Raw genomic sequence first — 27,226 nt, 5'->3', positions numbered from 1 at the left:
TGTGCCACATCATCTGCCTTTCATCTGGTGCTTACACAGTTTCCCTATCTCCTTTACATCTGTTAAGTACCCACCTGAGAGGGCAGTCAAACATCAAACGCGACAATACATCAGAAAGCAGACCCTCTCCTCGATACTTCTGCCTCTGTAAGAATCTAGGTCCTCTGTGATCCCTTTACTCTTGTCCATGGGAAATAACCTACAAGGGGGATCTGATATGTTTTCTACCCACAAGTTCGGTGGAGAAGAAATTTTATAAACATGAAGACTAGATTCTTAAATCGCTCCTGTCAGCAGTCTAACCGCAGCATGTTTAACTGCAAAATGAAAAATATTTTAAGAAAAGAGGCCACATTCCTTTAATAAGTAGGCATAGTGGGTGTGACAAAGCGCCCTCAAAGTGTCCCAGACTAAAAAACTCCATTTTATCCATTGTTTAATTTTTTCTGGACACATTGTTGTATCTTATTGCTTGGAGTCTTATCCCAACAGGAAAAACTAGACAAGATCGCAATTTGTTATTTATTTATCAATTTTATCTTAATATTGTTTTATTTTATTTTACTGTATTTTATCTAATTAATCATTGTTTGTCCTTTTTCGGTTTGCAAATTCTTTATTGTGAAGCACTTTGAAACTGTGAGTTTTGAAATGTGCTATATAAATGAAGTTATTATTATTATTATTATTATTATCATAAGATAAAGCAGACTGTTACAGACCCAGGGACGCTAGATAACGACACACAGATGAGGGCGATATAGACGGAAAGTGCTCATTAATGATTTCTAAATATTTCTTTTAGTAGCTCTACCAAAACACACACAGCTCAGGGTAACTAATCTAGCAGTAATGAGAAGGGGAAGTGAAATGGGTTGCTGTGACTCATGGAAGGTTTAGACATAATGGGAAAAGGACACAGTGGACGTACTCGGGCTCGGAGAGCTCGCTGTCAGAAACGGCGGGCACCACGCTGAGTGGAGGGAACAGCGCAGGTCTGACTGCGGTGCGACCTCTCTGGATCACCTCCATCACATACCTGAGAGACCGAACAGACCGAACAATCCCAGCAGTTAGACAAAGACTGGCCCAAGGGAGCACATAGGCTAGAGAACAAAAGGGTTTTATTTTGACTAAAAAAAAAAACAGGACAGATAGATCTGGCTTGTTTCCCTCTGGATCAAAAAACAGATTTTGTTGAAAAACAGCACTGATCAACTGGACAGATAACCATGGTAACAGGACATGTCCTCTTACCTTTGCTTGGGTTGCAAGGTTCCAGACTTAATCTTCTCCTCCTCCAGTCGCCGGCGCACCTCCTCCAGCTGGATTAGGGGACTTGGAGCTGGGTTGGGGGGCATGGTGGGATCCTGGATGAAAGGGTGAGATGGCTGCACGTTGTTCCGCAGCTGGGTGCCGACGTACGGGTGCATCGACCCCAGTCGCTCTGCCGAGGTGAGACGGGATCCCTCGTGGCCCATGGCCCTCTTGGACCCAGCAGTACTCCTAAAATACAAAGTTATGACATTTTAAGTATCAACAAGGCAAGAGTATGCAAAGAAAGTGTCTGTTAACTCTTTGGCCTGTGTGACTCAGAGCTCACTCACAAAGACAGCCAGATTAGCAACTACCAACAACACAGACAAAAGTGTGATTTTTTTCATTCATGTAGACTGTACGGAGACATAAAAGCGGGTAGAAATGGTGTCAAGTCTGCCAGCCTGGCTGCCTCACCAGTCAGCCTTCACAAGACACAAAGATAAAATAAAGCTTTTGCACTCATAAAATTAACTGTCATCACTGACCCGTAGGGGCTCCTCTTGTGTTGAACCATTTCTTTTTGTCCTTCCATCAGCCACAAAAGGATCTTCTGGTTTTTCTCCATCTCCTCTGAAGGCCCTGGCATGTCATAAGGCCGCAATTCCTCACCTTTCTTGAATCCTCTTTTACACTGTGTGCCGCCTTTGCTACTGTACAATCATAAAAAGCAACTGGTAAGTGGAAGAGCAATTCTGGGTGCATTACTGACAAGAGGGAAAACGCGTTTGGTGCATACCTATACCCTGCATGCTCCACAGGGTTGGATCCCATCCCATCTGCGTAGCTGCGAGACTTTGATCCATAATGACTTGCCTCCATGCTCCAGGGAAAGCTGCCATGCACACGCAGGGCTGCCTCAGCCTCCACCTGCTCTTTGGGCTTCCCGATGCCTGTGTGGTGGATGTGGTGCACGTGTTTGTGGTGGTACAGGTGGCTGGACTCTCCCTTGAGACCGTGCCTGGTTGAATGTTTACCCGGGCCCGAGGAGAGTGCCATTCCAAGCCCCATCCCTTTGCTCCCTGGAAAACCGTCGGGTGAGCGTGACTTGGGAGAATGGCGGCCTGTGCCTGGTGACTGGCAGCCCGGGGTCTTCATGACCCGCTGGACGTGATCGTCCAAGATGCTCTCAGGGTTCTCCTCATGAGCATCTCTAATTAAAGGACCACTGTAGGTGACGTCAGCATAGCGAGGGTTGTAGTTCTGTGGATAAGCACCAGGGGGGAGCCTGTGACAAGATAACGCTGTGGCTGAGGGCATGACTTCATCACCTTCCTCTTCCTTAAGAACAAAAGGACACACACAATACAAAACATCATTCAGAGGAAATAAAAATCTAATCTGGAAATACAGGAATAGGGTGTGACATATCTGACACAACTGAGGTTTTTTTTTTCCCATCAGGCAGCAAATGTTGTACTTATTTCTACCTGCAGATGGCAGATTTTCACCTTGCCAATACCTGTCTCCTCATTCCTGCTGCTGCAGAGATTTTTGAGACACATCAAGAATACAATAATAATATCAAAATTGAGGGGGGAGGGCGACATTTGTGTGGTTTCATGTAATGACCAGCCAATACAGTTTCAGCTCTAAGTGTCTGAGACCAAATCATCCTCTGACAGCATCTGCTCCGGGGGGAATCACGGGGTGGGGTGCCGCATTCATAATAGCTTGGGATAAGCAGGCACAGGAGTTAATGGAGGATGTGCAGTGATAAAATAAACCCAGCAGTGGATGGACACACCACAGTCAGTTACTACATAAATTCTGAATAAATAAAATCCTAAACTTAATATTTCCTCATGGAAGCTGCACATTTGACAGGTGGTTTTTAGGTTTTTAATTTAAAAAAAACTAGAATATGACATCATCAGAAAATATCTTTGGAGTGTCTGAATATTTTCGTCTAAATAATGTAGATGTGATAATCCTGTCCGTATGACTCTCTTTTCCCACTGATTTGCTTTGGTGAACTGCAAGCTGCTGGTCTTATGTGAATTATCACAACCTGTTCTCATTCCAAGGTTGTCAAATACTGGTGTTCTGTTACGCCCCCTAGGCACAAGTTATGTACATAACAAACAAATACAGAGGTATAACAAGAGATACTCTTCTTCCTTCCTCTGCACAAGACACCAAGGGACGTCACAAAATGACGACGCAGGAATGAGAATGATCTGATTATCCAGTGCATAGCTGGCCACAGCGTCCATTGTTCAAGCAAATTATGTTAAGTGAGACCAAAATTTAATTCTTAGCATAATGTGTGACACAGCTGCGGCAGTAAATGAAGTTAATCATCCTTCTCCTCACAGCAATAAAATAATATCATTTATTTTTACCAGGCAGTGGATTTTTGATTCAGATTTTATGCTACAGAGATTCTTCATGAATTATAGCCACATCAGTTTTAATACCTCTGATATTATGGTTAAAAGTTCACTTGACGAAGGCAGTCATTTCATGCTCGCCTCCAGGTTTAATAAAGCAAACCTTGAGCCATGCGATGGCAGCTTCTCTCCTTTCAGGGCCAAACCACATAAATTGTCTGCCTTGAGACTTAATACTTGGCTCTGTGCACTGAGGAAGGTTTCATTTGTGGTAGCAGCATCCATTTCATCACCGTTCAAGTGACATCAAACAGACTGCACGCTGTTCCAGGCTTACAAAGTGGCCGAGCGTGCAGGTGCTCCATCTGATTCATCGACAAAGCCAGATCGCTGACAGGCCGAGGACTGGAAATCTCTAAATGATTCATAATGTCTTTTTTTTAATTCCCCATTCAAATGGCTAGCCTCAATAATTTCATTAAGGCTAGACGGATTCATGTCTCCTTTGTTACTGAAAACTTAAAGCCCAACGGCCAGACACACATCTCGCTTTCTGGCTCAGAAATGGACTTTGGTGGTGTTACCGATACCGGCCAGTGTTCGGTCTGCTTTTCAATACACTATGATCATAATATTTTTTAATCATTCTTTTATTAAAGTAAATGAGACCAACCAAAACATCGGGATTTGAACTATAAGTGATTAATACTACTTGAATGTGTAACGTCATCGAGTAAAAGCAGCTGAGAATCATTGAGACTCCAAACATGTGTCTTTTCCTTCCCTGCACAGCCTCAATTGTATTATGTTAGAGGCCATTTAGTGCACAGATAGTCCTCTCCAGTGTAAACCTCTGCTACAGCTCCTGAAGGATGCTGCATTTGTTAAACCAAATTAACAAAACACTGGATCTGCTTGTGCTTTAAACAGTAGACACTAGCTCAGGAAATAAAGTGGACATACCAATCGTACTCTCTTCAGTCGCTCCTCGAGTTTCTCTTCAGCCTCTCTCTCCCTCAGTACGACCTCCAGCCTGCTGATCAGCTCTGCGGCAAACCTTTCCGGCTCCACATGTATATCCTTTGGAATCCGGTTTGTGCGCTGGGGGAAAAAGTGTCACGCTGTGAGCACTTTCTGTGAATTTCTATCACTGCTGTGCTACTGTTAACACCATATGGGCAGTTTTACCACCCTGACCCCAGACATCCTGTCAGTGACCACATGAAGGGACTAAAACATAAGCAGGAAACATTGAGGCAGACAGTGTCGAGTGTTTAAGGTCCAAAGGGATAATAAATTTGAAATTGAAATCATGCGCAACAATGCATTATGTAAGGCACTCCAAGTATGAAGTACGCACAAATAAAGGACATGAGTGACATTTATTCCCTCTCCTGCCAGCATTGCTGTTATTATGACAATTGAACTTGTGATTTGTAAGCAGTTTGGATAAAAAAAGGTTGGAAAACAAAGTGAGAGTCCTGTCAATCTTCTTATCGCCAAAGTGAAGTCATGATTAATTTGTTGGGACAAGGAAACGTGCCAGCTGTGCTTTGGGGATTTGTGGTCTGCTATACAGTCAATTCATATATCCTAATAGGATGCTACGTGTGGAGTTTTAATTTGACTCTTTACTCCGAGGCCTAATTAGGGCCAGGGTTTTCCTACCAAGAGACGGCGTAAGCTGCATCAGGCTGTCACAGGGGAGGATTCATGTCTGCTAGGCTTCAGCGCACACAGCTTAGGAAAGCATCAAGCTGCATTTAGACAGCCTTCTCTTTCACCATCAGCTATTCTTATACTCCATCACAGGCCCTGCGACACAGCAGAACTTAAATATGCACATCTCCAATGGTGGAGTGGAGGAAAATAAGGCAGAAACAGACAGTTAAAGAGAGGTGTAGAGGCAGAAAGTGAGAGGGAAGGGAAAGAACCCATGAATAACTCACTGGAATATGAGGTAGTGGCACTCGCCCATTTGCTTTGGCACTTTCGTGCATCTCCCGGCGATGCTGTTTGCGGTGTCTGTAGGGTGGAATCCCATCTCTGGAATTAACAACAAAGACATTTTCATAAAACATCCTCATGAATAAACAACACACACAGCTTTGAAGTTGAAAGCCTTCTGCTGAATTTTTGGCTAAAACGAACACCTTGTAAAACTTGATTAATCAGTACAGCAGGACAGGCATTCTCTCAGGCTTATTGTGTCTCTTCTGCACCATAAGTGGTCTGGCAGATTAGAGTTACATGTTAACGCATTCATGGGCCTGTAATTCCAGGTGGTATCGGTTACACTGAATTTCACAGTCTCCTGTGCTGAAAGCTCAGGACCAATTAGCTGATAACGGCCCCTAATCCATTCAGCTTCAAACACATTTTTGTCCAGTTGTGCAAGCTTTGAAGTTTCTTTGGCATAATTCCCCAGTGCCATCTCTGCACAGAGAAAACATTTTTTGAGACAAATCCCGCTTTGTTCACCCCAAATTCAAAACAGTGACTACAAAGAATCACTTGGGAAATATTTCAAACTGGTTCTTGTGTCACATTTGCAAAAGAGGTCAGTGGGTTAGAAGTTTCTGTGTGTCAGATTCCATAAAAAAGTTTCTGTCTGCTAAGAGCGAGGAGAATCTTAGGATTCCTTGAGAGATCGACTCAACAGCTTTGACTGGTTTGACTAATGAGCAGAGAGAACTTCAGTTGCAGTTTGAAGTACATTAAACTGTTAGCTCTGTCTTTAAACAGTGCTAACTTACATGGCATAGCCTCATTTGAAATAACAACTGGGAATACTTGGCACAGTATCATTTATCAGTATCAGTATAATTTTGATGATAAAATGCAGCCAGGCTTGGCCTTCATGACCTACAACAACAATGCATTAAGTGTGTGTGTGTGAGAGAGAGAGAGACAGAGAAAGCAAGAGATGAGAAAATACATACACACTGCTGTCGGTAAGGGAAATTGTGTCTGCGTCGCTGGACATACTCTGCTGCTCACTATCATTGGCACTGGTGGCAGGAGCCATAGCATAACCAGTGTTGACATAGTACGGGTTGATGGGCTCCCGACATGGTGCATGCCTGCAAAAATGAAGAAATACAGGAAACACTAAGAAAAAAAGAGAAATCCCAGAATAGATCATGACATTGTAAAAATGTATTTATAAACAGAGGTGGTAAACAGAGAAGAAATCTGTCCAGCAGTCAAAAGTTCGCCTGTTCACGTTCTCTAAAGAACACAAAGGTCCAGCTCTATACCAGAAGATTCTTCTCTTTGATTGTGATTTAAAAACCAAATATCTTTCATTTCGCCTTGAATCCTCTGGATTTGATGCTCCAGACAGAATGGATTCAATGCATCACACTTTAAAGTAAGCTCCAGTAGCATTTATGTAACATAAATGCTAAATTAAGAAACATATGGATGGTCTTACATGCCACCAATATTCTTGGGCAATGATAAGAATTAGGCTGGCTGTATACACCCAACAAACTCTAACTTGGGACATTTCTTTTCAGCATCTGATGGACAATTAGGAAAACCATCACAGTACAAAGAAGGCCGACACCACCATATGCATAAAATCTGAATAAATCAGTTTATTTTTGCACAAACAGCAGGACGTGCATTTGTGTTCATCACAATTCCTGTAACATCCAACATCACAGAACTACTTCCTGTGCAATCTGAGCAAATCAAATTAAAAATCAAAAACTGTACAGTAACTGAAGTACAGTAAACTGAACAGTGACTGCCGCAAACCTTTGCATTTAAACTATGAATTAAAAACAGGTACAGTTATTATATAAGAATAATATCACATTACTCATTCTTACACCCCTAGCACCTCAGCATGTATCTTAGCTACAATAAATGACATCCTAGACATTTATATCAGACTTGTGTATATCACCAGATAATATATCACAAATCACAAGTATCAATATCAAACTCAATAACTCAGCAACCATTTGAAATATGCACCCAATCTCATTCCACGTAATACTGTCATAATATGGCAATTACTTGCAATTTATCAACCTTTCTGATTCAGCCGCTTCCTTAAAGTCTGCTTGCTTCTCTTTGGTATAATCCAAATAAACCTACAACCCAAGTGAGTATACTGGGTAGCAGCTCTCTGTGTGATTTTAACCGCTTTTGTGAAGACACCAAATTCAATACCGGAGTATTGAACGGCGTTGTGTAACTGCAGGTTTCATTATGATGCACATTCTACAAGAGCGTCTACAGATACAAGGGGGAGCTTCATTTGACACAATTTACACTCTCAGTCATCGACTCTGCTGAACACAGGCCTTAAAAGGCTTTGCACACATGAATTAAAGATGTTCCATATCGTCTCTTTATTCAAATTGGAATTCCCTGGAGTATTTATCCCAAGCCTTCTCCCTGTTAGGAATGCAGAAGCACCCAGAGTTCAAAATGAAACCCACCTAATCTACATTCAACAACAGTGGACGATTAAGGCACCTGGTTGGTGAAGAGTTGGGTGAAATGAAAAGCTACAAAAAAATACGTTTTGAGTTGTAATTATATGTGGCAACGTTTTCTGACGATGAAAAATGAAACAGAAAGTCATTTGATGAGAGACAGAAGAGATGACTTCTGGTCCCCGACTGCTTACGCTTACTGAGCCATTTTGGAAACTTCTCATAGCTACAAACATATGATAAGAACCTTTGAGCTGCTGATACATGAACTGATTCATGCATCATGTTGTTTCTTGTTTTTAGTAACACTCATTTAGAAAATCTAATTACCACAATATATAAATAACCCACACACTGTATTTTGTTGGAACACCTGTGTCGATTTCACTCAGTTCAAATAAAAAGGAATTTCAAGTGTTGAGCTGCAGTTTGTCAAATCCTCATCAGAAAAATCAGTCCAATAGGTCAGGAACAAGCAGCTTAGTATGACCAGTTTTTTTTATATGTATTGCTAGGTAATGACCTCAGTGCTCGAAGTAATTACGAAGTGACCAAATCAAGTGACGGAGCAGACGAGGGACACAGCTAACTCAAAACACGTTCTTTTCCTTAACCTAACTGGGTGGTTTTGTTACCTAAAAGCTAACCACACCGTAAGCATTGACCGTGTGACAATAAAGCTCCATTATCCCCATTGCTGCTACTCTCCAACAGTCATACGTGTGGTTTAGGGAATCATTAATGATCAACTTATTCAGTCGTTTAGGAATGAGGATGTTGCCTCAGTTTGCCTCCATATGTGATCAAAACTTCAGCACGCCATTGTCTTAGTTATTCTGACAAATTGGCTCAGCCATACTGTTAATTCATATTTGTTTCAAATTTATTCCAGCGTGGAGATTGTTACGGCCCTCAAAAGATAAAAGAAACAACAACTTTCATTAAAATTACTAAGATGATGAAGTCTTGCTTTTGAAGTACATGACTTCCGTGAACAACAACAAAACTGAGCTCTTCAAAAATCTCACCAAACATTAATGAATCCATCTTCCAAGTCAGTATTTTTTTTAAAGCTGATCTGAAGGACTGTTAAATGTCCTTTGTTGCCTGTCTCTGGTGACATCAGACACAACTGATGTAAAATTTAGTTTCAGAAAAACCCGACGGGTGCTGCTAAAAGGCTATTTAAAAATGAAGAGCATCTTTCTGCAATTCTAGCCAAAAAGCTTGATCGCTGAAATAATTATGTGAAAATAAGCCCCAAAAACTGTGCTTCACCCACTAATTAAAGCTCCTGTGTTTTCTCTTATATTTCAAGCAAACATTAATCAAACACAGAACAAGCATTTGGCTCATCTTTGCGAATATCCACCAGAAAAGCTGCATGCCAAAACTAGAGAATGTAATGAGACACCAGACCACACCGCAGAAAGAAAAGAGTGAAGCTGCCCAGTCAACGTCAGCTCTGATTTGACTGATGTTTTAACCAGACAAACACAAATCGAGATTTGCTCTGTCGCCACCGCCTACACTGTGCTGTGTCCTGTGTTTTAGCCGCAGAGGGGTTCTTATCTGGAAGGTATTGTGTGTCTGTCAGCTGATATGACTTCCTGTCTGTCCTCCCAACCCTCATGCTGCAGCAGGACGGGTCAAATATGGGAGACCAACATTATTCCAAACTAAACAATAGCTGCAATCACATTAAGATCTTGAATCCCATCTATTAGGTTTAGTTTGGAACAGTAAATACTGCTGCTTCAACGATGACACTTTATTTTCACTATGAATGGTCTTAATCCTCTGTGGAAGACACACTCTTGTTTCATATTAAAAGTGACATTGGTTTAAAGTTGTTGTTGTAGTGAACAGTTATTAATGTTTTCGTTTGATCTTTCTTTGTGGAACTTTACTATTGCAAAGAGAATTAAATCCTAACCATGGAACTAATGCTAAGCCACTTTTCATTTGTTTAACATGATAACAATTTCTTACGCCGAAGGATCACAAGTATGTAAACAAGCATCCGCAGTTTGATTACAAAGAGTCTTTTAGAGTCCTGTCCTCGCTCCCTGTGTGCATTAAGCCAGGCAGACGCGTCACGAATTAATCGGTCTGCCAATCAATCGAGCCGATATCTCGCCTCAGCCGAAGCCTGTGCTCACAAGGCCAATAAATACATATTTTTATTCTATATTGTATAAAATAATACAGTTGAATGACGTCACTTCTGCAGGCGCAATAATGATCCTGCACAACCAACAATGAATAATCCCTTAAACAAGCAGTTTTCCCTCAAACAATCTCATCTTTACAAAACTCAAACCACAGATAATTTAAGACAAGTTCACCAGTAACCTCTGGTATCAAAGGACTCTAGTCTGACATGAAATAACCCATAAAATTCTTTACTATCACTATCACAACACGGTTTTTCATCAATGATGGTTCTTTTTTGGCGCAAGCTTCTTTTCTGCCAAGTTGCTAGCAATAACTCATGTTACATTATTTACAATACATCACCCAAGGAAGAGCCACATTAATTAATTCATGTAATCAGCATAGCCATCTAGTTGGCAGCATCACACTATGATTATGTTCATGTAACATGGAGTTTGGAAAGAAAGGTAAGAGGACATTAATCTCTACAATTCGCCTGAAACCCTCTTGTCAGATTGCCCGCCCCTTCCTGTCAATATTAAATTACAGTAACATCTGTACAAAGACAAAAATCATGACATAAAATAATAATCAAATGCGTAGCACTGCACTCTGTTCTGGCTCAGTCTCAGTGTTCAACTGGTTAATTAAGCAAAAAAAAAAGCCAACATGCTGCTGATTTGCGTTTCAGCTTCGGCAAAGTTGCTTACTTCCAACGAACTGTCCAATGTAATAATTAGCAGAGATGCTCAAATCTGTTGTACCCTGTGTACACAATGCAGTGCACCTCAGAACTAGCAGAACTAAAAGTATTTATCACCTTAAATAGTTTGTCAAGCCAAATCAGCAAGGTTTTTTACTGAACAAAGCGTCAACACTGAGTTAAAATGAAGACTAACTGAATCTGCAAGAACCACAAATGCAGACAACTCGGTCTTCAAAGGACAAGAAAGAGTCGAGGAGTGGAACAGACACTTATCAACTTTAGGATCACATAGATTAGACAATCTGGGTGAAGCTCACATCAGAGTGCATATCAACACACACAGATAAAGTCAAGAAGAGGGTGCGCCGTTTCCTTGTTGCACTGTTTTTCTCCTTTTATAAAGTGTGATTGAAAAGTTTGTCATCTGAGTTAATATATTTTCTGTGCCAGAAACAGAGGAACAGTTCTGAAATATCCATAGCTGTCTAGTTGACATCATAAAACATACTTGGGAGTTCTACATTTCATTATGGAAACAGAAACAGTTCATGTGATGTAGCGGAGTACGGCGAGATTACACTTTCTGGAGATAGTGATTTCAAAATGCTCCTGCTTAAACAAAATAATGTTGGATTCTTTTGCTACAAAACCACGTCCAACAGGAAAACATGATACCCACAGGGCCTGCACAAGAAAAACAAAGAACACTGCCTCAACCTTCTAACAAGTGCAGCCTGACATTTCCTCTCCACCACAGGTGTAAATACACCGTCTTCCTCCTATGAGCTGTCTCTTGTTCTACTCTCAGACTCTTTTCATTTCAGACTTCAAGCAGCGTTCATGGTGTTGTGGGGTTTCAGGTTTATTTCTAATTCAGCAGGTTGCAGGGAAAAGCTGCAGAGTTAAGAGCTGCAGACAAGCTTTCTAGATTGCAGGGAGGATTTACCTGTACTCGTGACTGTCCTGGAATCTCGTGCTGCTGGCAACACGCTGTGGCGCCGTCTCCATTAGCAGCTTCTGAGTAAGCCGGTTGCTCGGTGTGGGGTCACACTCGGGCTGCTCCTCCGGCTCGTGGTCACATCTCCATTCCTCATTTTCATTTAAAGTCGGCAAATAACCCGACAGCCTTTTTCCATTCCCAGAAACAGAGCTCTGATCGCTGTACGGCTTAGGGCTCTCTCCTCCTGTCCGCGTATATTCCAAATATATGTCAGACTTAAGAAATAACGGATAAGTGTTCTCCTCCATCATAGTCTGTATCTCAGTCTGAGCCTGGTCAAACATTGCAGGATCAATGTGAAGCTTCATGATGCAGTCTTTGATGAAGGACTTGGTAGCTGGTTTGATCTGTCTGGAAACAATCCCATTGTTGTCCAGGATGTATTTCTTATAGATGGCTTTTGCCAGTCTCACCTTCTTCTCCTCGTTGCCCTCATTAGCTTCAAGTTTGCGGAAGCCACTGCATGCAAACCAGAAGTCCAACATATCTGCACATTCCTCCTGCTTGAGGAACGTCCTAAACAGCTGGATACCTTCTTGGTCATCCAGGAGAGAGTGAAGAGATTCTGCCCACTTTAAGTACGGTGGTGTAGGGGAAGCACTTCCCTCTGGCTCGTAACCCAGGTCCAAGTCAGGTCGCCTGGGTGTAGCCACGGATGCCTCACATTTGAGGTTCTCATTCTTCGAGGAGAAGCCGAGGCTGCTGTACTGGTGTCCATTGCTGCACACCAGCTCACCTTCTTCTCCTGGGACTGGAGGTCTGGGAGCATCTTCAGTGAAGCTGCCTCCCAGGTCTGCTAAGTAGCCCCTTTGGTCGCTTATGCTCATAGTCCCAGCATCCATAAACCGCGTGCCCGTAGAGCCCACACTGCACAACTATTAGATCCAGACCTCTACTTATGCCACAGCAAAAAAACTCCTGCAGGGAGGAAAAATATATAATGAGCTTCATCACATCACTGCACGAAGTAGTGCTAACCTTGACAGGACAAGAAAATAATGGTAAATCAATGATAGATGAATGGCTAAAATAATAATAATCTATGAAGCGATTTGTTGATAACAAGAACAATGGAATTCATATTAGCAGATCTAGTGATAAGAAAAAAAAGGTTGGAGTCTGACTAGAGGCTGACCTCTCGATTTTTAAGAATTTTGCACAGTTTGCGTTTTTAATCAGATTTTCATGAAAAAATCATGTTGTGGCCAGTTTCCAGCTGATCATTAAAATTAATGCAAATCCTGCAGAAGGAGAATCTGACATGTGAGTTCACCTTTAACTGCAAAGTGCTAAGCGGTATGGTAGGCTGGTGATGTCGGCTGTTTGGTTTGGCCACTACAGTGTTGTACATGTACAGTGAATTTTATCAAATTGTGGATAAAATCAACTCAGAAAGCAGCAACAAAGGAATGCACTTGAAAAACTTCCACGCACTTGATCTTTGCTCACATATTCTGCATAACATCTGCAAACCCAAGCAGAAACGCAAAACTGGAGTCATCGGGTTTATAATGTTATTTGACAGTCTACAATGTGGTCTGATGAGTGACTGAGTCACATTCACAATGTTGTGGTAATCCCAGAAACAGCTGTGGCTTCACTGCAGCAGTAGGAATATAGTGGTAATGTAGTTTGCAGTAATATCATCTGATTTATATGCATTAGCATATTATTAGGCTCATCCAAATTAGTACTAGTGTATCATCCCAATGATACGTTCACTTGAGGTTTGCATTAAGAACTCTGCAAGGAAGCTCTCGACTATTAGCTGATATGTGCAGCACTGCAAATGATACTTTATTGATCTTTGTGCCTCTTTATTTCATTCCCCTGCTGTCATCATTCAGGGTCAGCTGCAGAATAGCATACCCAATGATTTTAGGGATTGTTCAAGGACACATCCTGGTCCTTCTGTATTGTTGCTGTGCTTAAGACACAGCAGTTCCTATATTTCCACCTTCTACGGCCTGCACAGTGCACACACAGTTTATTATTACGCATCCAGGACACGGCATCAGAAATCATTTTGGTGTCGATTTCCGGTTGTAACCACAGTGCAGACAAAAGCCAATTTTCTCTGACTGTTGCAGTTCTCACATTAAAGCAGTGGCCCACATTTCTTTACAACTATGGGCAAGGCAAAAGTCATGGTGACCTGTAACGGTTTTGAGCAATAAAACAAAACATAAAAACACGGTATGATACAGAGCTGTTTGAAAGACGGCCCTGATTCCACTTTCTGTTACATTCTGAATCTAAACTAATGGTTTGGGGGATTTTGAAAATAAACCTGGCGGGGAGAGAGTCGTTTATAATTTCAAAACGGTTGACAGCTGGGTTAACTCAGCTGTGATTTCAAAGGATATATCTTTTTAATGATTTGCCATTACATTCCCTTTAGGGCACACCCACTCTGCGTCTAGTTCAAAACAAGACACAAATCATATCCCTGATTGAAACAAAGACAGTAAAGACAAAATTGGAAACACCGCCTTTTCTTTGCACGGTCCTGAAGTGTGAGCAGCACGTGTGCTGTGAATAAGCCCAGGTGTGCCGGACTGACACTGACACCCACATTTGTTCAGTTTACATACAAGTACGTTACACGCCTGCTTTTGTCGATGCTGTAAGCTGTTTAATCATGTGGTCAAACGAGAAGTCATGATGCATCGGAGCTGCTCGCTTAGCGCATTGATATTTAAAGCAGCGATTCTGCGGTCACAGGTGTGTGGCCTGAAGGGAATATTAAGACAGGCTTTGGCGTGACTTCTGCCTGCTTCAGCAAATGGCCCCCTTTTTTCCCCAAAAACTGTGTCCGTTTGTTCCTCTGAAGTGAGCCTCTCATCACATTCATGTCTTGGCCTCTTCAGAACAGCAGCGGTTAGTGGGGGAGGGGAGCCAGAAACAAACTCCGTACACACACAAACACACACACACACACACACACACACAGAGCCAGGCCTTTCAGCAGCCGACCGACAAGTGCACAACTTTGTCACACTATTCACCTATTAATATCTGTCACACCCCCGCTAAGAGCCGCGAAACTAAACGAACAACATAACGATCGCAAACAATTTCCCCCGCCGTCAGAGGACACGGAGGGAATCCCACAACCATTTCCGAACAGATTTACAACCAGCAAAGCGATGGCACATATCGCTTCCCGACTACCGCAATCCCAATCTCTGAGCTGAGGGAGGGGAAAAAGTGACATATACTTAACCGGTGGAGATCTCCTTGCTGCATTCGAGTGCATCGGGAAATTGGGCCTGCACAAGTCACCGCCAACAGTGTCATAGTTGCGAACTGCAGGACTTTAAAAATAACAAAGAAAACAGTCCGCTCTCCACCTCTCCATGGCTGTCTCTCACTGTCTGTGCGGAGCTGAGGCTACACAGCAGATGATGCACAGCGCCTCGCCCGTTCACTACTCAAACTGCCAGTGTTTGGCTTTGGTACATGTGGTACACTGATTTTTTTTTTTTCCCACCCAACACATGAATCACAATAAATGGGTGTATTTTGTAAACAAGGTAATATACCCTCAAAATCCACTACAACATAATTCAATATTTTTTTTAAAATGATATCTTTAAAGAAAACAAAAATATAGCATTTTGAATTTTTTTTTAATCTAAATTTATTTAATTATAAATTTACTCAGCACCACTGCAAGCATTCAGGGTGACAAGTACGGTTATTCTTGTGTATTTTGTTTATATGAGTTATAAATGATGATGTTGTTTGTAATAATGCAAATTAGATTATTGAACGTGTCAGCCTTACAGCACACATGGCAGTAAAGGTCTACATCTGCAGAGATTTGGTGCTGCATTTCCATAAACTTAGTTGAGAATGGATGAACAGATGGAGCAGAGGCAGTCCAGAGGGTTGTCCTGCTTTCAAAGGTTCTTTAAAGGCATAATGTGTCACATCTCTGTATTAAAATGTATAAAAACATATAGACTTATGTTATACATTTTGCTGGGTTGAATTGTGAAGAATTAACACATTATCCCACATGTTTCCAATGATGTTTTCACGCAGAGAAATTATCAATGTTGGCTGCTTGTCATTGGCGTCATATCCCTTTAACGCTCCCTAGTTGCTATAGCTTCAAGGGAAACAACACGAGTTGATACGTCAGAATGTGAGGCAGGAATTCGGCAAACTTGTTAGCTAGCTAGCTACTCTGCTGTTCACTATTGTTTGTATTACTCATTTGTTGATTTCTAGGTAGAATTTAATTAGAAATGGTGGTTGATTAGCAATCAGTTCTCATACAAACTCGCACATAAACTCTGCAGCATGTTCACAACTGCACTGTGACACATGCTGCTATCATCATGCTGCTATTATCAATGTTTACTTGTTAGAGAGTTGAGAAACGACATTTCAACTTTTCTGTATGTCCTGCACATACTGTGAAGTTGACAATAAAGAATCCTTGAATAAAGACAACAACTCCCAAAATCCCAGGCTACTTCATGACATCATCAAATTCCCTCTTTCGTTACTGATCTGTTTGCAGGACCCCTAGTTGCAAAAGCTACATACTTTGCCTTTAAATCTTCCAGTGCAAAAACAATGACTACAGGGTGTAAGCAGTGTTTGTGGCACTTTGTAGACGAGCCATTGGCCAACAACGTGCTTTGGAGACAGACAGTCTGCAGGTTTTCATTCCAACCCAAGACTGCTCTAGATCTCTTCACCGATAAGTTTACAGAGCTTGAAGGTGCTTTGATCAGTTGAATCAGCACACCACGGCACAAACTGTACCCTTCTTCTTAGGTGCATTCAGGTGGCCTTTGTCACGAATTTTACCACAAGGAAGTTTCACTATGTGGCAAATACCAGAGGGAAACTTGGGGAAACTCCATGATACTGTTTATGAGTTAGTTTATGCTATTTTATTGCAACACATTTTGGACAAGTAGCCATAGACACACGGTGATGACCTGAGCAGCAGTCTAATTAGCGTGTCACATTCACTGGTGACGTGACTACTCGAACATATCATTGCTCCTAATGTTGCAGTGGCATCAGAGATATAGTTTTATATTTTGATGTGTTTAGGAATAAAAATCAATCCATCTGTGGTGAAAACAAAACTAAGCAGTGCCTTACCTCTTCGGCAATGTTTCAAACCCGGCATAAACATGCCACTCTGCACCATTAGACAAAATGTAAATCTTTATTTTAACCCTTCTGTCACAAAGCAAGCACACAGAACTGAAACAACTGGTGCTGATGCTTTGAAACAAGTATACACACAGTATTTCAACTCGGAAGGCTACCTTTTAGCAGCACAGACAGACGTCATAATGTCATTACATTATAGCTTCAAAATAGGCTATGAAGACTAAAAGGGTACATCAAATACAACAATAAATGTCGCTGCCAGTTTATATGCTTTGATGCCAGGCAGACATTGAGCTGTCACATCTTTTTACTGATGGGGCGCTATAAAAATATAAACACATTTTATTATGTAATTACCTCAAACTATTTGCAAGCACCAGAACAGGAATATATATTTCACATTCATCACATCACCTGACTTGCCTCATCAAACCGAGAAACTTGCTGAAGTGTGCGGCGTACAAAGTGCTTACAATATTTATGCCAGACAGATAAAACATGAAAAAGACCGAACAGACTTCAACTTCCTTGAGGCAAAATTGATTCTGGGAAGCAGCAACTGAAGGATCCTGATACTCATATATTCATTTTTTCTTTATAGTATCATTTGTTTTCTTTGACCATCCACTGTATATCTATTATTGCTGTTATTTTGAATGGCATTTCAATGCCAAATGTCAGGATTTCTTCCTCTAGAAAATGCTGAGAAAATCCAGCTGTGACAGTGATTTCTTTACACTCCCCTGTTGATTTTTGTATTTTTGACGCTACAAAAGAAGCAACAGAAAGCTTGACTTTTACAAAAGTTTGATAATTGAAAAGGAGACTGAGGATGTGACCATTTCTCTCTGTCATCAACATGACTTACAGTTTACAATCTGCACCTCAACTCAGTCTTATTCACAGTCCATCCCAGTATTCTGATGACACACACAAGGCATAAGGTTGTTTCAGGCGAGAGTGGGAGAAACTGCAAAACCACCTTCTTTGATTTTTGAAACAAAGAAACACAGGTCTGGTAGCATATTTAAAAAAATGTTGCTACAATGTGCAAATTGTCTTTGGGCAAACAGCATTTCACCAATTCCAACACGTTAGGCTTTTTAATTGGTGCTCAGAAATGCATTCATATGCCTGCGTTATCAACAGACCAGCTGCCCTGATGCAAGTGATGAAGAGGGAGTTACTGTCTTCCATTTGCAAAGTTGCTGAAAGCTCAAGACAAACCACATACATTTGTGGTTTTCCTAAGAATTCTGTCAAAGCCTGTGTGTATGTGCATGTGTGCATGTGTGTGCACGTTCTTACATTTTGTAAATATTTCATATGATGGAGAAAATGCTGATATGCATGCAAATCAGCATGTTTTACCTTGAGTTTGATTGTCTTCCTCACACCCTCTCCGGCAGTACATCCATTCATTGAGGATTCCATTAGATGGTTATTCAACTCATCGGGCTGCAGTGATGGAAACTTCTCCCTCATCACCTTGACTTGAGAAGGTCCGGACAAAGCAGGATGTCGCCATAATAGTTTGTCTTTGTCGTCCATTTGTTTCTGAAGAAGAAGAAATATTTGTCAAGTCTGGTTTAAAGGAATGAAATAGAACAAGAAATAGAAGGAATATTTTTGCAATGTTAATGACACCTTTTATACAAAATAACTGTCACACATAATGATTTTGATAAAATGCTCTCCAGTGTTAAGTAAAAACTAAGTTAAAGTCATGACACCAGTAATAAGTAACAAACCCTTTATGCCATAAACTAAAAAGGAAGCATGGTGTGCTTTACTGAAACAGGGTTTTCCCAACCGTTGCTCTCAGACCATAATAGTTTGCTATATTATTTTGACAACAGCATGTGACACTATTGCTGTCTTTAGGGACATGATAATTTTCTTGCACGGCAGTACATTTTGTGTTTGACAACATACTGAATTTTCAGCAGTGCTATTTTAAACATCAAAACAGTGGTCAGAACCTGGCATGATTAAATGGATGGCAGTACTGATGAGGACAAACAAGAAAAAAATGAACGCCTAAATACAGACCGGTTTCTGTGGGAATCTACCGAACTCCATGCTGCCCACTTCTTTCTTTGTATTGTTTCCATGTTAGACCATACTGACTGTCGCATTTTACTTTCTAATTACAGAGGCAAGGCCCCAGATACGGGTCCCTGGCCATGCCAAACCAAGGATATTGTGGATCTTGAACATAGCGTACATTTCACATCATTGATCTATCATAAACCAAAAAATGGACCAAAATTCAAAATTTTAAAATTCTTTAAAATTTTCTTTCTTTCTTCCTTCCTTGTATCACAACATAAAATGATAACACATTCTAACTTTGATTGGCATTGTGTTTCAAAACCAATTTTCCTGAACATTTTTAAAATTTGTTTCAGAACTTAAGAGCAAGACATCGTGTGACTAGAAGGTTGGTGAAGTGAATCAGCTACAAAGAGCTGTGTAAGAACAGTGAATGAAAAATAGTCATCACTTCCTCAGCAACTACAAACATGAAACCCGTAAGCAACTAGCTCAGTCGAGCTGCTCGGCACACACGGGAACAATCGAAAATGTTGTGACTGTATGAGCCAGACCTGGTTATTAATGAAATAAACTGTGCTGAATTTTGTTTCAGAAATGTAGCTGTAAAAAGCCTTTAATTAAATGTCACTGAGAGGCATTGTTTAACGTGTTCACTGTTCAGTGATGATTATGTGAAAAATGCAAATTCTGCGGTTTGTTGCTTGTTAAAAGAGCTAATACAGTCAAGACTCCTAAAGAAGGATAAATACAAATGATTGGGAATGATTTCAGTTCCCTAAGAAGATTTATACTGATTTTTTTTCTTTTAAAATATTATCCAAATCTCAAAAATACAGCAGCATTTAAACGTTAATGGAGGACAACTTCATGTTTCCCAGTTCAGTCCTTTCAGTTGTCTTTTGTTCCACCTGTCAGTGTGGATTTAGCCTCACTAGTAGGCCTTAGCTGAAATAGGCTTATCTCTGTTGAAGACTCTCTGATGAACAAAAGCCCATTAAGGCATTAAAGTGAATGCTCCCATTCTGAGTGCACACAACTGAGATTTCTATTTTTCAAACTGGCCGTCTTCAAAGAATTCACAAAAAGTTAAGATGAACAAAGAAACAACAAAGACATAAAGACATCTTTCAAAGCTCTCAAAACTAAAAATGGAAAACGTACGTAGAGCAAACAGACTAAAGTCACACTCAAAACCATGTGATTAATCAAGCGATTTATATTAGAGGGTTTTCATAAAAGCGTGTCAGGCATATTAAAGGTGTTCAGTGTTTGTTTTAAGTTCTGAAAATGATCCAAAGAGTAATATCAAAAGACTGTCAGAAAATGTATTCTGGGGTCCTGCTGATGTCCTTTGTCCTGCTTGAATATATCATGACTAACACGGTTTGGAGTGGATTAGGCACAGAGGATTGAGCAATTTCCAGACTTGAGTTTATTTTGCTAGATATTCTAACACAAAGAGCACCATATTCCCACACAACGGGAAAAATCTTATTAAAAAAGGCCCATATTTCCTACGGTGATATAATACCAAAGACATACATCCGTAATCATGTAACCGAATGGCGAAAGTACATTGTCAGACATCTGCTGGCTTGACAAAAATCCAAATTAATTTAAGTCGGTCGGGGTCTTCAGTAGTTTGGACATGGGATGCACATTCACTGGTCAGATCAAATGATGCGCTTCGGTTTTGATGAGAGGGGGGACACAACAAAACCAGTATGGCACAGACATAAAAAAACGATAACAGACATAATAGAATGATAAACAACACAATGGAAAGTTGCTGGTAACCGTACTTTTCATCCTCAAAGATTCAAAAGCAGACATCATAACTGCCAGTTTACCTTAGTGTGTGGTTCTTGGTTTTGTTGTGCTGAATCGAAGACTACTCCCACCGCTTTTCTATGGATCGAGTATAGTCCTTCGTAGTCTGCAGTGAAGACTGCCGCCATCTTTAATCACAACAGAGTCCATCTGTCGATGGTTCTTCCCTTTCTACCCTCTCTTTCTCTGTTCAGTCTCTCTGTTCCAGCCCTCACTGTTTGTTGTGGGGGGTTCTTATTTTCCATCCAACATCAAACCACCATATCGACAGGCTCATGGGCCGCCCAGTAGGGGGGCAGCTTGAACATGCTGCATTGGCTGTTGTCCTTTTCCAAGCCGCAGATGAACTGACCACATTTATTTTTCTCAGAATGATACACACAGCCTGCAAAATTTTTTTTTTTTACAGCTCTCAGGCCTTTGATTTCAACAAGCCTGGTCTCAAATCTCCTCCATGATTGTCCCTGAATGCATCTTTTTCCTCAGATGTTCTGGTTGATGGGATTTGAAGCTCTTTTACTGAGGCCAAATCTGCATAACTACTCGCAAATTTGTAAACGACCTGATCATTTAGTTCCAAAAACAGTTTTAACATTTTTTTTCCCCCATTTCTGTCTGTTCCATCATATGTACCATAAAAATATCTTCCATAAAAAGCATCAGCTGGAAATTTTTGATCTCTCCAACTGAACTAAATTTGGCCTGAGCAGCCTAGGACTACATTCAAAGAATAAGCTGATTGTCTGTCTGCTTTCATCCAGGTAATGTATTTCAATTAAAGTGACACTTCCTTTTTGTTCCCCCTGGTTTGAATGCAAAGGCATATCTTGTTTACTGTCACTATTGTGTTCCGCCAAACTCTTTCAGTGAACAATAAGAGGAGTTGGATTTCAAAATGGCAGATGCTCTCACCTTCCTTTCCTGTTGTGTGGCTCGTCGGATCTTGTTTCTGTGGTCCGCCATGACTGGGCGCAGTCCCCTACCTGCCACTCTGCAATACTTTGTCGTACTCATAAACCTGTTTCTCATTCTTACCAGTGCGTTGCTGAAAGATGAGCATCTTTACTTTATATTGCGGCTTCAGTCGTGCAACCCTATTGGAGGAAACAAGGACCAGATGATTGTCTGCACAATCGTATTGTAACTATGGTAACAGACCCAACAGGCATGAGTCACGTGCATCTAATTGCTCAGCGCATATTAAGAGCAAAAAAAGAGAAACGTACATCAATCAGTTTAAATTGGTGTCTTAAATATACACATTTCAGCCCCAAAGGCTTTTCACTGAACTGCATCATATAGTGATATTTTATTAAAACTTACATCCATCTGCTGTATGAAGTTGTGAAAACAGCCCAGTGATTGAGGGGCGTGCATGCAAAGAAAAGAGGAAAAGAAACTGGATGAAAAGAAATTTTGGAGAAAGGGGGAGAGATGATATTGCTTTTGTTATGTAGCTTTATTTGCTGCTCACCTTTCAACTGGATTTCACACTTGCATGTCTGGTTGTGGCCGGGGTCAGATCCAGCACAGATCCTTCTCACAATGACCAATTTTCTTGTCACACCGCACCAACAAGACCCGTGGTGGTGGCTGCCACTTGGATTTGTCTGGATTGTGAGGCAATTAAACACATTTTATATCTAGATTTAAACTTGGTTAAACATATAGTTGAGTTAATATTCTTATAAATTTGAAGAGTTCTTCAAAATTTATAATGTACCATTGTATGTTGTACAGTAGCACAGCAAAATTTATATTTATAAATATATAAGTTTTTCTGTCCTTTAGTTGATAAATCCTTGAATTTAGTTTATATCAAAACTGCAATAAGAAAATTGATTAGACACAACAAGTTATATAACTTAATTAGCATTGTAGCAAAACTAAAATCTCAGTGTGCACAAAGTTCCCATCAGTAAGTTTCAGATGTGTTCATTATGATGTGTTATTCTTTTGCCTCAGAGTGGTGTAAGACAGTCATTAAGCTTATAACACTAAAATTCAAAATGCTATGCTTAGCATTCAGCATTTTCACACTGCAAAATAGTGTTGGGAAGGTTACTTACGAAATTCAACAGTAGCCACTCAGTCAAAATCTGATTAAAAAGATAAATTTTAACAAATGTTTGCTTGTTTGGTTCCCCTCAATACTCACCAGCTCCACACTCTTGTCCAAATATGGTCACTTCTGGCTCCAAAATACAAAGATGCCAATGACCAAAATGCCAAACTCGAAAGGCCTGTTGATCTTTGGATGAGTAGTAATCACACTTTAGTTATCTTTAGGCACCAAAACTACAGGGCAGGAAAAACTCTTGATTTGGGTTAAAATAGGTACATTAACCACTGAAGTTTTCTCATGGGGTGTGTAAAAGCAACAATCAAGGTTTAACTAGGAGACATCTACTGAATTTCATGGTTGCCAGGCAACTAGTGAAAACTGTAGGAAGCTACTCTGGTCCCTTAACTAAATTAGCTTGCTGCTGAAATTGGAATTAAAGTAATGACATATGACATGACATTTATTTCTACAATTTTAAATGAAAGTAGACAATTCTATGGACGCCTCCGGCAGAAAGGAATACAGTTTATCTTGCTGAGAGTGATTTAAATAGGATCCAACCTGCCGAGGTACAGAAGTGTTATGCTGGGCTGGTTCGGGTGTGGCTGATCGTGTCATGTGTGCTATTGGTTTGACAAAGCTGTGTTATTGTTGTCTGCTATTGCAGGGGACACATCTCACAATAAACAAACATTCAATAACCACATGAACTCAAAGCTACGTGAACATTCTTATGGAAATAAATGTATAGCAGCCAGAAGAGGCTCAAAAGTGCAGCTCATCATTTTGCTGGTCAGTTATCAGTATTCAGACACGGGAAAACGTAGGCTGCTTGGGTCTCACTCTTGTTTACATAACAAAAGAGCTCTGAAACTGTCTGTTCTGTTAAACAAAACAAAAATAAATATATATTCTCACAGATTCAGGGCACAGGAGTTTTCTCCAACAAGCACAGCAAAATAAAATGATTCTTCAAAGCAATACACCAATAAATAATTAAATAGATTGCTGCAGTAATACTTCTTATTCTCTCAGGGAGTGGGTTGCTTGTTTCCCACATGAACAAAAATGCCCCAGATCCATGTGAACTCTGTCTGCAACATATTGTATCTCTCAGGTTATGATAAAACAAACCTTAAAAAAAACAAAAACAAAGCTATTCCATGTGACATTATAAAATTAACTCAAAGCGCTCTGAGCAGCTGAAAATGCTTTCGATTTCTTGAGAGGTGCTTGTCCTGTTATACTGTGATAGGCCACAGTGAATTGCTTTTAAATAGCTATATTTTGTTCAATAAAGTTTCATCCTGAGGGTATAAAGACCTAAATTCTAAATAACAGAAAAAATAAATAAATATTTCTACCATGGAGAGATTTCTTGAGACTTGGACACAGATATGCCCTATATCTGCGGTATGTGGCGTGTGGGTGAAATGAAAACAAATACTATCTAAAATTCTACTTTTCAGTAAAAGTTGAACAGATGGAACAAAATAGCAAGGCTGGACTTTCAGGGAAACAGTATCACATTTCAAGGTGCTCTGAATTAAATCTACCTATGTGGTTTATTCAAGTGAGGCCCTTTTCTTTGCGTCTGTGTGCTGACGGCTTGCCGTAAGCAGGTCAAGGTGAATACCACATCTGTGATTTTCATTGCTAACTCATTCCCAATGGAAATGAGTCTTATTCATATTTCAAACAGCCTCTAGGATATCTGATCCAAAAAAGGGGGGAAAAAGCCCCTCAGGCGAGGATTCATCTTTGATGTTTTGAAAAGAAAGACAGGGAAAAAGCTGCAGTCGGGCTTCATGCATATTGTATTGCTGAGAAAAGAATTACAATCAGCCTACACGTTCTCATAGATATTAAGTATGCAAGCCCAATCTCAGTTATTAAATACTTACTCAGAACAAAATATCTTGAAGGTTCTGCACAGATTGCTTTTAAATTTAGTTGGATGGTCTCCAGATGATTGTTGGTGATTATGGTGACCCCATGACCTCCCCAAATTTCGCCTTGATCCAACTTTGACAAGGTATGCTATGTTTTCTCTTTTGTTTCTGTCATTTAAACGTTACTGAGGCAGCTCAAAACTGACCGTTACGTTTATCCAGTGGCTAATTTCCGCAGCTTTTGGTGACATTGTCTTTCACTATCGCTTACAGTGAAATCTAATAGGTAGGTTGATGTGATTTGCCCACTTTTCCAATGCTATTGCGGGTAGCGTCATTTTTAGTTTTGTTAAGTCGGTTAAGCTAATTAATATTTAAGTAACGACTGCAAAGTTCTCACCTCCTCTGTCCCCCTTTGTTGCAAACACTGACTGCAGGGTGGAGAGCAGAGAGCTCTGTTTGCGGGGATCTGCAAAGGATAGACAGCACACATGGTAGATAACAGCCTCCCCTTGTGGTCGAAATACGACGATACATTTATACTGGTGCTTTTCCTCAGCAGCTCGCCTGGTTCATGTGTATGTTAGCAGGAGGAAGTCGTGTCTCCGTAGTGTGTAAAGGACAATAGTTAGCCATCCATTCCCTCGCATTTACAAACAGCAATGACAAATATAGTAGTTGCTCAAAAGGAGCACGGGGGTACAACTTTAGCGCAGGCGCGGTGGCCAAGTGGTAAGGCGTCGGTCTCGTAAACCGAAGATCGCGGGTTCGAACCCCGTCCGTGCCTTTTGAACAACATACCTCATCTCGCTTACGCGCCCTGCTGGAGCTCTTCTGGTACACCTTCGATGTAATTCACCCGTCCGCGGTGTTAGAAAAGGTGTAAAGGCCTTGCTCTATTGACATACTGTCCAACCAATCTTGCTTTAGACAAAAATGTCCCTACGAGCAGCAGTGAATTTTTCCAAAGAGACATATTCCTCAGTTTCCCCCCATCAGTTTATTTAAAGTAAATGTGCAGTATAGCGACAACAAAGAGGGCAGCTGCACTTCAACAGAAGCGCCACAAGAGGCACTGTAGGCCTCACTGAGCCTGCATTGTGATGATGGACAAGCCTTAGCGCGGGTATTTATAACAACACGACACTTAAGTCTTAATTTGAAATGAATTACCTAATGACCTAAATCACTTGTTCCATTGTTCCAATTGTTGTTGCTCCTGCAGAGATCTTTAAAATTGAAATTGAAAGACAGCTGTCACGTTTTGAAGATTGCAGGTAAATCCACCTGCCCAATCTGCATCAATCAAGTGACTGGTAGCAATATTCTATTACGTCTCCTGTGAAAACATGTTCACATCACTTTGTGATAATTTCATGACAGGCTGATTATGCACGCTCAGCTGACACTCATGTAGAACGCCAGCACAGTTTCCTGGGTAACGCTCCGTAATGCAGCATCAATGATTTATATCTGGTTCACGCTGCAGCATATCATCATGTTCCATCTGTTGAAGTGACCCTTTGTAAACTGACACATGGTGAATGGAAGGAAACAACTGGAGGCTGATGCAGACTTCGCTACACTAGTGGATGATGTCCAACCTCTGACTGCCGTTGTTGTGAAGTAAACTGCTACATTTAGCACATAAATCAGTACCTTAGTCGTTGAAAATAAAACCCTGATGCCAAAATTGCTTCTGAAGGTAATTTGTCATAATGGGCCAATGCATACTGTCCTTATATTGTGGGAAGCGGGTGTAAGGCAGGTTGCTTAGGGGGAAATACGTTCCAATCCAACACCATTTCTGACATGAGCACTAAACAAATGGCTCATATGCACTGTGCTGTCAAGGCCATTGTGATTGACATCTATTAGCGAGCTCATGCTGCAATGCCAGTAGCTTGTTTCCACGGCAACCGGAGTGATTTTTTTTTGTGAATAGTTTCATTTATTATGAAAAGGCACTGAATCCAAAATCCATGAAAGTATTATGAGATAATACTTTATTTCTCAGTATTCCTCCCCAAGAGGACAATCACAGATTACTTGACAGATGGTGATAGAATAAATAAACAAATAAGGTAAACCTTAGCTGATTACTTGGTTAGAGTTGGTCAAACAAATCTGGAGGCAGTTTAAATTAGAGAGGAACATCATCTCGAAAGCATGTTTACCATAAGAGTATATGTACACCTACGTAAGCATGAGACAATCTCACAGCAGTGGAAATGAGTGTGGCTCATAACATTCCCTTCAACAGGATTAG

The 27,226-nt window shown here is 40.7% G+C and overlaps 1 protein-coding gene and 1 non-coding gene across 8 annotated transcripts in view; one reads left to right on the top strand and one right to left on the bottom strand.

Moving 5' to 3' along the window:
• Positions 1-25,609, bottom strand: part of axin1 (axin 1) — a 31,123-nt gene extending 5,514 nt beyond the window's left edge. The window contains exons 1-13 of one of the 7 annotated variants that reach the window (XM_046415404.1): positions 23,159-24,108; positions 22,475-22,610; positions 21,913-22,094; positions 21,021-21,128; positions 18,484-18,669; positions 11,914-12,885; positions 6,593-6,733; positions 5,600-5,696; positions 4,614-4,751; positions 2,057-2,598; positions 1,806-1,970; positions 1,258-1,506; positions 932-1,039 (exon numbers count right to left, since the gene is read on the bottom strand). In XM_046415404.1, coding sequence (XP_046271360.1) covers positions 932-1,039; positions 1,258-1,506; positions 1,806-1,970; positions 2,057-2,598; positions 4,614-4,751; positions 5,600-5,696; positions 6,593-6,733; positions 11,914-12,809 — 2,336 coding nt within the window. In that variant the 5' untranslated portion in view covers positions 12,810-12,885; positions 18,484-18,669; positions 21,021-21,128; ... (1 more) ...; positions 22,475-22,610; positions 23,159-24,108. The other 6 variants (XM_046415403.1, XM_046415405.1, XM_046415407.1 and 3 more) reach the window with 6 other exon arrangements.
• Positions 25,610-25,672: 63 nt separating this feature from the next.
• Positions 25,673-25,744, top strand: trnat-cgu. Its single transcript has one exon. It is a non-coding gene; the product is annotated as a tRNA-Thr (tRNA).
• Positions 25,745-27,226: the final 1,482 nt, after the last annotated feature.

Source organism: Scatophagus argus, chromosome 16 (genome assembly GCF_020382885.2).
Source record: "Scatophagus argus isolate fScaArg1 chromosome 16, fScaArg1.pri, whole genome shotgun sequence".
NCBI lineage: Eukaryota > Metazoa > Chordata > Actinopteri > Scatophagidae > Scatophagus > Scatophagus argus.
This window is presented reverse-complemented; position numbering and strand designations above follow the sequence as displayed.